Source organism: Mirounga leonina, unplaced genomic scaffold (assembly GCF_011800145.1).
Source record: "Mirounga leonina isolate KUSES-001 unplaced genomic scaffold, KU_Mleo_1.0 Mir_178, whole genome shotgun sequence".
NCBI classification, from domain to species: Eukaryota; Metazoa; Chordata; class Mammalia; order Carnivora; family Phocidae; genus Mirounga; species Mirounga leonina.
Genome location: NW_023270464.1, coordinates 27275820 through 27289252, shown reverse-complemented (window position 1 = coordinate 27289252; position 13433 = coordinate 27275820). Strand labels below are relative to the sequence as shown.

General features: G+C 43.1%; 1 protein-coding gene across 1 annotated transcript in view; it reads left to right on the top strand.

Annotated features, from left to right (window-relative positions):
* Positions 1-13433, top strand: part of ARNT2 (aryl hydrocarbon receptor nuclear translocator 2) — a 122575-nt gene that overhangs the window by 74753 nt on the left and 34389 nt on the right. The window contains exon 9 of the mRNA XM_035024268.1: positions 13203-13279. Within this exon, the coding sequence (XP_034880159.1) occupies positions 13203-13279 (77 nt within the window). The remainder of the gene's footprint in view (positions 1-13202; positions 13280-13433) is intronic.

The window sequence follows — 13433 nt, the reverse complement described above, 5'->3', positions numbered from 1 at the left end:
CACTTCTCACCAATCCTTGTCCATAAAGCCTTCACCAGGATTCTGCCAACTTCCCAGCCACTTGATTGGCGTCATGTTGTACCTAGTATTATAGCTTGTTTGCATCTATTTTCCCTGCTTCTGTGGTATTTAAACTACAGAGCACAGGGCTTAGAGCATAGTTGGGAACTGGTGACTGTTTGGTACCTAAGTCTTTTTTTGCATCTCCTGGTCACACACCCTGCGGTACGTATCTAGGAGGTACCTAGATTTACCAATATCACTATTTAAAATTTTTATTTAATCATTACTTTGAAAGAATTTATGCAACTTTATAACAAAACACAAAGTAAGAAAACAGAAATGGCAAATCAGTTTTATTTCATGGCCCACTCTGACGGACTGTTTTGGGTCTGCTTCTCTAATGAGTGGGGGGAAAACCCCATGCTCAATTAGTGATGCTTGTCATGGGTACAGGAGGGCATTCTCTCAGTTCATGTGCTGTGTCTGTCATGGTTAAGCCGCTAGAAAGGGCAAGAGTATACACACAATATTCATGGAAGGTGTTACAGGTTGAATTGTGTTCTCCCAAAATTCCTATATTGAAGTCCTAAGCCCCAGTATTTCAGAATTTACCTATTTGGATATAGAGTCCTTGCAGATGTAATTAGCTAAGTGAAAATGAGGTCATACTGAAATATGGTGGGTTCCTAATCCAGTACAACTGGTGTCCTTATAAAAGGGCAAACCAACTATTGGTATAAAGAAACCTATCCTGAGTAACTTTTGGTGAAGGATGGAAATCAAAATGAAGCCCTAATTACAAACTATTTTGTAATTAGCAACCACAGCCGACTCCATCTCAAGACTTAGGGCATGTGGCCAGAACAGCATTTGAAAGAAATCTGTGTCTGGAAATCCTTTCATTATTAAATGTGGAAAAACTAGGAATTTTTTTTTTTAAGATTTTATTTATTTATTTGAGACAGAGAGAATGAGAGAGACAGAGAGCACATGAGGGGGGGGGGGTCAGAGGGAGAAGCAGGCTCCCTGCTGAACAGGGAGCCTAATGCGGGACTCGATCCCGGGACTCCAGGATCATGACCTGAGCCGAAGGCAGTCGCTTAACCAACTGAGCCACCCAGGCGCCCGAAAAACTAGGAATTTAACTTATGAATTGGGAATTTAGTTTATGAAAATAGAACTTATTTGACCTATGAACAAGGAAAAGAAGAACAAAATACCATGAGCAAACTAAGAAGATGGAGTTAATGAAGAAATAAAAACAAAAAAAATTAAATTTGAAAAGAGCAGTATTGCCCTATTGATGAATAGTTCTTCATGGAGATTTGTAAAGGAGAAAACCTCTGACAAGTCTAATTCTGATTTTAAAAAAAGAATCAAAATAAATGCATGTTAAGAATGAAGAGATTTATCAGAGAATATGTAAAAACTTATAAACCAACAGTGTGGGTGATTTAGATTTATGCATGTTAAAATCTTTAGGAAGAAAGCTAATTTCTGGGAAAATATGTAACCAAATTTGAATAAAGAAAGGAGAAAAAAAAATCAAAGGTAGGCAAAAAATTGTAAAAACTGACCAAAAATTGTTCTCTAAATGGTAGCAGGCCTGGAGGTTTTATGGGCAAAATATTTAAATACTTCCAGAGTAGAGAAAGAGATGGAAAGTGTACTGCTTTGTTTTTTCAAATTACACAACTTTGGTAAAAAAAAACTGTTATTAAGAGTATATTAAAAAAAACAACAACCCAAAACTATGAACCCAATTTCATTTGTAAATATAAGATACTAAGTACAAGTGTTAGCAAGTCAAATGAATAGTTATACACAAAGATTGCAAGACTGAGTGGTTTAACATTAGAAAATCTGTTAATGTAATTAATTAACCAAAGGAGAAAAACCTATAAGACAAAAATTCATTTCAGTTAGTAAACTTTAAAAATAACTATCTTTATAAACTAATAATAGAACTGGGTTTCCTTAACATAGAATGAATGTTGGAGCCGATCATCAACACCTTAACAGAACGGGAAACTGTTGGATGGGTTCAGGTCTTCACTGAGGGGAGGAGGGTGGGGGGAGTGCTCGCTGTCACCCTCACTCAGCATCGCTGTGCGACTTCTACCCACGGCAGTAAAGAAGAGAGAAGGAGGCATAATTACTACTGAAAGGAAGAAAAGAAAGAAAAGGAAGATGAAATTAACATTATTTGCAGATGATGTGATGCTCTCTGAAAAACCAAGTCCAATCTATGGAAAATCTTTCAGGAGATTGAGTATAGAGCCATTTAGGTAATTCTAAAAAAAGAGAAAAAAAGAAAAAATCACTGTCAGTTAGAAAAACACAACATGAAAAATACCCGTTTATAAAGATAGCAGTGTTGCAACATGCATGTTAAAAATATTAACATGAAATATATAGGAGTACTTAAACTACAAAATAATACTGAGGGACACGACTGACCCAGCTAACTGGAGCATCACGCATGGTCTTTGATACAAAGGGTTAGCATTTTAGTTCATTCCAAACCTGTGGATAGATTTGATACAATTTCGATAATTGTCCCAATGAGATTTCTTTTAGGTGAAAGTTAATTCTGAAATTCATATGGGCCAATAAATGTAAAAATAGCCAACAAAATCCTGGTAAAGGTACTGAGGAGTAATTGCCATACCAGACATGAAAATATGTATGTTAAAGCCTGAATAATTAAAATGTGATAAATTGAACTTAAAAATCAAATTATTGAACAAAAAGACCTAAAAGAGACCCAGGTCTCTTTAGAAATGTGCTGTTCGATGAAGGAGCATTTTCAGTCAGTGGGAAAAGGAAAAAATGAGTCAGTACATAGTTTGAGGACAACTGGCGAATCGTTTGGAAAAACATGAAGTCAAACATATCAAAAATAAATTTCATTATTAAAGATAAATATGAAACTTTAAAAGTACTCTATGAAAATATGGGTGAATATTTCCCATTAACTGTAGGGTAGAGGTCATTTCAGAGAATGAACCCCAAAGGCAGAAACCACAGAGTAAAATCTAACAGCTTTGATTGTCTGTACTTTAATAATATTCTATGTAAAAACAGATAGAGAAAATACTTTATAGAAAACACACTTTAAAAGAAACTTGCATGGGGCCCATATATTCTTACTATATAAGGAGAGTTTCAAAATCTGTGAAGGAAAAAAACCGCAAACAGATCTTTTGTACAGCAAAAGCCTGCCCAGGCTGTCCATAAAAGAGCAAATGGAAAATAAATCTATATCAAATGAAATAAAAGAAAGGCAAATATAACCAATAGTAAAGTACCATTTATGTTCTTTAAGCCAGCAATTTCACTTCTAAGAATTTTATACTAAAGAAGTCCTCTTTATGCTCAGAGACATTTCTAGAAGGGTGTGTATGGTTGCATTACTTAGGTGAGCAACAAGTTGGGGGCACCACACAGTGAAGAACCATAGAAATGGGGTCGGATGAATCACGGTGCATCCATATGAAGGAAACATGAAAAACATGTTCTAACACATTGACAGATTTTCCCAGTAAGTTCTAAAGTTTCCAAATCAGGTTACAAAACAATATAAGGGGGAAAAAAAAGACATCTTATTAGACACATACACACACAGCAAGAGCATAAAGAGTATTAACATAATTAATGTTAATTTGAACATTTATCTTTAATTTTTCTAGTTTCTACACTTCCTCCAGAAAAACTGGACAAATGTTTACCAAAATGTCACCTTTGATATATTTTTTTTTGGTAGGACTTTTGAATGGCTCCTTACTCACTTCAATGCCACCTCTTTTTTTTTTTAATCATTTTTTTTTTAAGATTTTATTTATTTATTTGACAGAGAGAGAGAGAGATAGCGAGAGCAGGAACACAAGCAGGGGGAGTGGGAGAGGGAGAAGCAGGCTTCCCACTGAGCAAGGAGCCCGACACGGGGCTCGATCCCAGGACCCTGGGACCATGACCTGAGCCGAAGGTAGACGCTTAATGACTGAGCCACCCAGGCACCCCTTTTTTTAATTATTTTTTTTATACCAGCTTTGTTGAGATATAATGCACATATCCTCAAATCTTCAGTAAATCCGAACTTCCTTAAAGGACTGGGTTCTTTACGTGCCTACGTCACCCATTTAGAGGGTATAGTTATTTGGATTTTGGTGCATTCAGATAATTTTGCAACTGTCACCATAATTAATTTTAGGGTATTTCTGTCACCACAATAAGAAACTCCATACACAAGGACAGCTAGCCCCATTCCCCCTGAGGCCTTGGCGCCCGCTTTCTTTATCTACAGATGTGCCTAGTCTGGATGTTTCCTCTAGACTCATGGGGTGTGTGATCTTTTGTGTCTGCCTTCTTTCCCTCAGCCCGATGCTGTCGAGGTTCATCCACACTGTAGCGCGAGTCAGCACTTGCTGTTTGTGGCTGGAGACTATTCCAATGTATGGAGTTGCCCCATTTTTTTAATCCACTGATCAGTTAATAGACATTAGGGTTGTTTCCGCTTTGGGGGGCTATTGGGAATAGTGCTGCCGTGAGCGTTCATGCACAGGTTTTGTGTGGGCGGGTGTTTTATTTCTCTTGGACGTACAGCTTGGAGTGGAACGGCTGGGTCATATGGTGCCCTGGTGGTTAACCTCGTGACAGAGTGGCCAGACTGTTTTCCGGAGCCCTGGCACCATTTTACATTCCTGCCAGTGGTGTACAGGGCTTCAATTTCTCCACGTCTTTACCAACACTTGTTCTTTCATTTTTCTCTATTGGAGTCATCGTAATAGGTGTGAGGTGGTATCTCACTGTGGTTTTGATTTGCATTTCCCAATGATTCATGATGTTGAGCATCTTTCCATGTGCTTATTAGTCATCTGTGTATCTTCTTTGGAGTAACGTTCAGATCCTTTGCTCATTTTTACTTGGAATATCTGTCCTTTTATTGCTGGGAACTAAGTCAAAACCATGTTTAGGGATCATGTATTACTTGAGAATATTGTACAAGGAACACTTGGAAATCAAATATCCGGATGATAACCTGAAGATTGCTCAGTACTGCCTCAGAATGAAGTGTGATCCTCAGTCTTTCCTTCTGCCGATGCCCACACCCGGCCCTGCCTCCCCGCCTGCCTCCCTGCACTCAACCTCAGCTGCCTCCCACAGGTTCACCTGCTCTTAGATCCGGGCGGTGGCCCAAGGGGGCTGTGTCAAGGCCACCTGGACAAACATGTGGCCCTCTGGCCTCATCACCATCCCTTCCCTGGGGAAGCTGAGCCCAGTGCCCTGAGAGAACCTTCAGACCTAAAGAACCCAGTCCTTTAAGGAAGTTTGGGTTTACTGAAGATTTTCTGGAAATTTCACACATGCACACTCGGATCTTATTCACAGAATGACTTGCCCACATTAAGGCCAAAACTACAGATATAGCAAGTTGCAACTTTTCCATTTCATTTCTGCAAAGCCAAGGAATTATTTTAACATTACTTGGTACTTTACTTGGTTGACACCAAGCCTCTTCTGTAAGCTATAGTAAGCCTGTTTGTATGCATCCCTGACTGGTGTCTTGGGGCCCCCTCCAGCCTCCTCCTCTGTGCTTCTAGGCTGGCGCCCCCTTCTGATTGGAACTCATTTCATTTCTTTGATTGGCATAAAACCAACAGCATTTTAGGGGCACCTGGGGGGCTCAGTTGGTTAAGCGTCTGCCTTTGGCTCAGGTCATGATCTCGGGGTCCTGGGATCGAGCGCTACGTCAGGCTTCAGGCTAGGTGGGGAGTCTGCTTCTCCCTCTCCCTCTGCCCTTGCCCCCCCACCCCCATTCACTCTCCCTCCCTCAGATAAATAAATCTTAAAAAAAGGAGCCAGCGTTTTATTCTCACAGGCTCTGTGGGTTAGGGACTTAGGGTGCAGTAAGGACAGCTTCTCTCCGCTCCACAGTGTGTGGGGCCACCTGTCTAGACGTCACACAGTGTCACTCCCCCTATATTTTATTGATGAAAGTAGTCATGAGGGAATCTAACGTCAACCCTTGATGGAAGGTATATAAAAGAAATAGTGGCTGTTTTTTTTAATCTGCAAAAGTTACCCATCAACACTTGTTAGATGAAGAATGAATTCACAAACAAATTGTGACATCCCTAGTAGATGGGGTCGTATATTAGCCAATGAGAACCTAAGCTTGCAGCATCCCTCTGAACAGTTGGACTGAGGAGAACCTACCATCCTTCATGCCGGCTACATCAGAGAGTTCTTCACACAGTCCCCTCTGCTCCCCGCTCTGGCCTGTGGCGTTGCATCTTGATCCCTAAGTATGGCAGACACACATTGGTGCCCACTGCCTTCTTTGCCCACAAACTCACTTTACCAGCAACTGGGGAATGAGGGCAGAGAAGTGGGGAGGAGGCGGATACCCAGGCCCTGGGCTGGGTGCTTCACGCCCATCATCTCCTTCAGCCCTCACAACATGCCCACGAGGTGGGATTTTTATGCCCACTTCGTGTGTAGGGAACCAAGGGTCAGAGGGTTAGGTCACTCCAACAGACACCTGGGGCACCCAGCCCTGGTCTCAGCCCCGGCTGCAGCAGACTGTTCCACAGGAGCTCAGACTCCCCTCTGGCTGACAGCATTCCCCCATCAAGATGTGGCACCTTTCTACTTTCTGCACCAAGGACTTCCCTGAAAGGGATCACGTTTGGCCTAGTTGTGAGCAGAGCCCAGAGTATGGTGGCTGTAACCCTCATCTTGGCTTTTCTTCCCCTTCGTCTCAGTCTCCTCACTTCCTCACTCTCTCTCCTTGGCTTCCCTCCACCCTGAGGGAAACCATCCACCCTGAGGTCCTGGTTTCAGGCTCTGATTTGGGACAGACCTAAACCAACATACTCCCTTGGCCAGTTCACAGGAAAAACTAGGATTTGGACTGATGAGGCCATAAAACCTGAAGGATGGCATGCGACAAGTGGCCCCTAGAGCCTTTACACTGACAGCCGAAACCAGTGGAAGAAGATAGGGGTGGGGGAGAGCAGGGGTTAACGGGCGCATGGGACAATCCCCTACAGTCACTATCTTCCTGCTGCCCTCTCTTAAATGATTCTCTTCATCAAGGCATGCCCGAACAGTCAGTGAATGAGGACATGAATCCTTGCATTAAATCTTCTAACACTCTGACTTCCTTCTGTAGTCATTTTTGGAACTTCGATCCTTGGCAGTAGATGCTCTACCAGCCCTGACCCCATGGCGTGGAGCAGCTTCTCCCGGGCTGGATGTCGAGGTGTCACATGGATTGGATTTAACACCGGCTAAGGTGGAGGTCCCCCCGGCTCCGTGACCTTTGCTTCTGGGCTAGGTATTATCAATGGCACATACGGTACTAGAAGACTTTCCATTAAGTGAAACCCAAGAATAGGGATCTTGCCCCCAAGAGGATTTAAAAACCATCATAAGATCCAACAAGCCTGAACATAGAACTTTATATTTAAAATGTATTTCTTCTAAGCAGCCTATAGTTGGATCTTGAAAGATATTTCGCTTGGTCTAGATTTCTAAGTAGAGGGGTTTTTTTGGTCTCTCGATATTTTAAAATACATCTTCTCACTTGCATTATTTCTGACAAGAAATCAGCTGTCGTGTGCATCATTGTTTCCCTGTCTGTCATCGTGTCTTTTCCCCCTCTGGATGCTTTGAAGATTTTATCACTGCTTTTGAACAATTTATGATGTGCTCTGGTGTAATTGCCATGGTTCCTGTGCTTGGGGTTCGTTAGGCTTCTTGCGTCCGTAGATTCATAGTTTGTATCAAAGTTGAAAAGTTTCCAGCTATTAGTGCTTCAGATATCTTTCTGTCTGCCTTCTCTCTCTTCTCTTTGGAGACCCCAGTTGCACACACACAGGGCACTTGAGGTTTCCATAGCTCATGCACCAATGAGCATTTCACTTAAAAATTCTTCTTGTTGTTCACTTGGCATCATTTCCATTGCTATGTTTGCAAGCGCACTAATCTTTATTCTGCCACGTTGCATATGCCATCCATGCATCCCGTGCACTTTTCATCTCGCGCAGTGTTGTCTCCACCTCTAGGAATTTGATTTGGGTCTTTTATATATCTACCTTGGCTCTACTTAGCCGTTGGAACTATGGAATACCATTATAAAACCAGTTTCAATGTGTTGGCTAATTCCAAGATCCGTGTCACTTCTGCCTAGTTCTGCCTGGTTGATTTTGTTTCTTATTATGGGTTCTATTCTCCTGCTTCATTTCGTGCCTGGTAATTTTTTATCTGATGGTAGACATTGTGACATTTCAGTTGCTGGCTTGGAAACTCTGAAGGCAGGAAGCTGGGGCAATCGTAGGGCTTACTTGTTGCCCATCTCAGAGAATGCTGTTGTTCATCGCCTCATATACACGGTCTTGAAAACCACTATTTCTTATACCTCTTTGTCTCTGGTTGTTTCGGGCAGGAAGGTAAATTGGCTGGAAGCTTAACTGCCATTGTGATTATTTTTTAAATGCTTAGCCAAGGGCACCCTTCTTATGGAGAGCTGTCAGCGTGACTCAGACCTTACTTCCCAAATGCACGGCCTTCAGTTCCAGGGAGCCACCTTCTGTTGTGTCCAGGATAGATGAAATGGGGTCATGGCAGAGGTCATACCTGGCGCACTGTGGGAAATAGCTTCCAGGGGATGCAGACAGTCTGAAGCATATTCAGAAAAGTGACATGGAGAAAGGGAGACTTAGACCATTTTCGAAGGAACACCAGTTAAATTGACACAAGGATGTCAGGCCACGAAAGAAATAGACTCAGGAAAATAATGTGCCCTTTATTTGTCTAAAGGGCAAGTGCAAAGGCAGGCCTAGGACCCGTAGATGAAATGTTAAAAGAGATGGTCATATGGGGATGTGGTGACCATCCCATCACTAGAGAAGTTCCTGCTTCATGCTCCTTATTGTGGGACCTTGGCTTCCTGTGTGCCCTTGGCTATGGGGGCTTCAGTAGCATGTCTGCATTCCACAGAAGGAGATTTCCTGAGAGCCTCACTTGGGGACTTCTGCTCACACCCCACAGGCAGAGCTGTGTCCCTCTAACTGGGTGGACACAACGTCACTCCCAACAAATCAGGGTTCCGTCATCACGGAAGAGGGAGAGGATGCACATCAGGCAGGTCACCAGCTGTGTTCTCTGCAGGAGAGGAGACAGAGGAACAGGTTTTGGCAGGAAGATTTGGGCAGTGTTGAGTTTGAAGGGCCTGAGACAGAGGCAGATCTTGTTAGGAGGCATGTGGAGTCAGGATCTGGAACTGCAGAGGCAAATCTAGATGGGGGGCAATCTTGGGTCTTGTTGATGTGTAGTGAGAAGTAGAGGCAGCAGGGAAAGGATCAATAGACAAGGCTGGGAGGCCCAAACTCAGGCATGACAGCATGGGCGGTGGTGGCTCCTAAGGCTGGTCTGTGGACCCTGGCACCCCGAGATGGTCTCAGGGGTACGCAGCACTTAAACTGCTTTCATCCCGGCACTAAGATGTTATGCACCCTTTCCACTTACTGCTGGTGCCTAAGCATCGGGGGGGAAAACCTGCTGGAGCCTCAGCATGCGTTAGGGCTATGGCACCAAACTGCCCTCATGGTCATTGGATTCTTTATCACCACGCACCTGCAGCAAAAAATAACTTCAGAATTTCAAAATGCTGGTTTCACTTAAGTATGCCCTTGATGAAGCTGTAAAAAGTACCAATTTGAATGAACAGTTGCTTCTTTTATGAAACACCATTTCTTACTTGAAAGGATGATGAACAAGCCAACTCTGGTTATTCGAACTTGTGCGTTTGGCAAAGACACTTCCACAAAAAGTTAAAATGAACCTGTCACATCAAGGAAAATAATTGACAGTATTTGCTGTCAGTGATAAAATTAAAGCTTTCTAGTGAAAATCTGAATTTTAGAAAACTTGTATCCACCACCATGGTCTTGACCAATACTTAGAACTGTTTCTGATGAAATGCACGGTGATATGAGCAAGTGTGATTTTAAAAATATTTATTGTAATGTGTCGGCATTTAGATCCGTATAATATGATGAACCAGTATTTTCCTGGTGACCAATACATCGTGTTCAAACTCCTGTGTTAGTAAAGGATCCAGTCCAAGTGTTAGACCAGTCTATTTTAATGTAGCAGAATATTGAAAAATTGACTGATACAGTTTTGGATTTCACATTGCAATTAACCTTTAAGAAACAATCCCTTGTCAAGGCTTAGGAAAACATCAAAGAAGAATATCCACAATTATATGGAGAAACTTCTTCCTCCCCCAGCTTCCTGTCTTTATGTGAGGACACATTTTCTTCATATACCACAGGTAACACGATCCATTGTAATAGACTGTATGCACAGCAGGTGTAAGGATCCAGCTGTCTCCTATGAAACAAGGCATTAAATCGATCTGCAAAAATGCCAAACAGTGATTCAGTAATAATTTCTCTTTCGAAAAGGTAACTTATTTGTAATGGAAAAACCCTTGAGACATTTCCAGTAAGATGAGAACCAAGGCAAGAATGCCCACTCTCTGCCACTCTTCAACATTGTAAGAGATACTAGCCCATCCCATTAGAGAAATCAGAGGCAAACACATGTACAAAAGAAGGAAACTACTTCTTTTCAGTTAAGGCTAACACACCTGCAGAAGCCCAGTGGGCCAGTAATAAAACTAACTGAAATAGTAAAATAATTTAGTGAAATAGCACAACACAATATTAACATACAAAACCCAACAGTCCTCCTATACATAAACAATAAACAGAAAGTATAATGGTAGAGGAAACCCCATTGACTATAGCAACAAAAATGATGACAGGCTTAGGAATAATTTTAATAAGTATGCAAAATACATGTGAGGAAAATTTTTAAACGCTCCTGAAAGGCACAAGAGCAGCCTCAAACAAATGGGAAAACATCCCCTGTTCTTGGGGAAGACAATTCAGCATCATAAAGATGTCAGTTCTCCTGACGTTAATTTATAAATTTAATGCAAGCCAAATAAGAAAACCAGCAAGCTCTCTGATGGAGTTAAATAAGATGATACTGAAGTTAATGTAAAAAAAAAAAAAAAATATATATATATATATATATATATATATATCTGAGAATAGCTAAGAAAACACTGAAAAACTGTAAGAGAGTAACAGCCCTACAGATACTGAACCCTACCATAAAGCCTCTATAATTAAAATTGCATAATATCGATGCTTAGTAGACAACTGGCCAGTAGAATAGAAGAGAAAGTCCAGAATTATCTCCAAATACATGTGGGGCTTTAGTATGTGATAAAAGGGGACACCTCGGGTCACTGCACTGTGAACAGAAGTGCTGTGGACAGCCATTGTGTTAAAGATAAATTAGATCTGCATCTCATGCCCGACACGAGAATAGCTTCACGTGGATTAGGGAATGTATGTAAAAAGCGAAAGCATGAAAGTGTCAGAGGAAAACACAGGTGAAACCTTGGTGTAGGAAATGGCTTTCTAGGACTCCCTCAAAGAGATTGCTGGTATTTTAATAACAAACGTAATACAAGAGAAGATTGATAAATCCGACTACATAAAAATTATAAAGTTGTTCAATCACCAGAAGCAAAGTCAGAAGACAGGAGACCAACTAGGAGAACATATTCACTACAAGGACTCAATATCCCTTAATATGTGACGAGCTCTTGAAAATTGAGGGGCAAAGGACCAAAATCCCAACAGGAAAATGGGGATGAGACAGAACAGACAATTCATTGAAAGACAGGATATAAAAATGGTCCTCGCACACATGAAATAATGTTCAAATCCATAACGAGAGAGAAATGCCAATTTAGACAATACCGGAAAAATTAAACAGTGTGACAGTCTATTCTGACCGAGACAGCGGGGAAATAGGCCTCGCGGACCCTGTTGTTGGGAAAGCAAACCGGTACACCCCTTCTGGAGGGAAATTTGGCAACACTTGACAAAACTACCTATTTTCCTACTTTGCAGCCCGGCCATCCCACTTCTGGGATAGGTGTATCTCTGGGCGGATCTGCAGGTACACTTCCAGTCACTGGAGAATACACAGGCACGACATGAGAAACACCCGAGTGCTCATAGGAAGGTGGTTGAATGAGCCCTCGTACACGCGACACTCTGCGAATAGTTAGGGAGTGCGCTCCAGGACGCGCTGTTAAGTGAAATAAGCTAAGCCCCAGAGAGTATGTATGGCACCCAGCCCTTCGTAGTAGAAAGGAGAGAAGGTAAGAGAATATACAGATATATGCTCCTTTGTGCAAAAAAAAAGAACACCGCAAAGATAAAGCAGAAACTTCGGGGACTGGTCACCTACGGGGCTGGATGGGACAGTGCAGGTGTGGACAGAGGGACAATGCTCTGGCTCCCAGAACCACAGTCGTGTTTCCTGCCACTCCACGGTCTGCAGCGATGGGCTCCCGTCGTGCTTGTGCGGTTCTGTCCCTGGGAGCCTTTGTGATGTGTTAGGCAGGGGGAAGGGTGCTTGCTTCCCACAACTGTTAGAACCAACTGCAGCTGCTTGAGAACCTTGCACCGTGAGCAGCCCTATGCCAGGCCCCTGCTGCACGGAGCGGAAGACTCTTTCCTGACCAAGGAACACGGGGGATTGTTTAACCAAGTCCTGGTTTTCTTTTCTTTTTTTTTTAAAGGATTTTATTTTTAAGTCATCTCTACACCCAATGTGGGACTCGAACTCACAACCCCGAGATCAAGTGTCGCAGGCCTCACCGACTGAGCCCGCTAGGCGCCCCCGTAGAGCGCTGGTTTTCAGTGCTCAGTACCCATCACCTGTTTCTCCTTTCTAGCCCTTGTAAAGGAAACATTTACATAACCAGAAATGCCCGCTTACACTTCTTAGCTATAAAGATTTCCTAATGTTTTGGTCAAACCTTGCAAGATGAATAATGGGCATTTCTTCTTCCGTGAGTTCCTGTGCCCTGTGCCCAGATGCAGATGCGACGGCCCGGGAAGGTACCAAAGACGTCAGGCAGGGAGAGGGGAGCGGGACAGGAGCGGGCACCGGTTAACTCACTGGCTACCTTCCAGACCCCGGGTGGTCTGCGTGGATCTGTATTTTGGATTGCACAGATAAAACCCAGGGCGCTCTTGCCCCTTTGCCACCCATCTTGGGCACTTAGTGGATGACGCTGGCTTTTCTCTTTCCAGGAATGACCATCCCCGAGGAGGACGCTGAGGTGGGACAGGGCAGCAAGTACTGCCTCGTGGCAATCGGAAGACTGCAGGTGAGGCCGGCGCAGCTCTGTGCGGGTGCAGACGGGGCTCCTGAGGCCAAGGGTGCGACTCTGCGGGTTCAGATGGGGCTCATGGGGCCAGGGGTACGACTCTCTGTGGGTTCAGACGGGGCTCGTGGGGCCGGGGGTGCGACTCTCTGCGGGT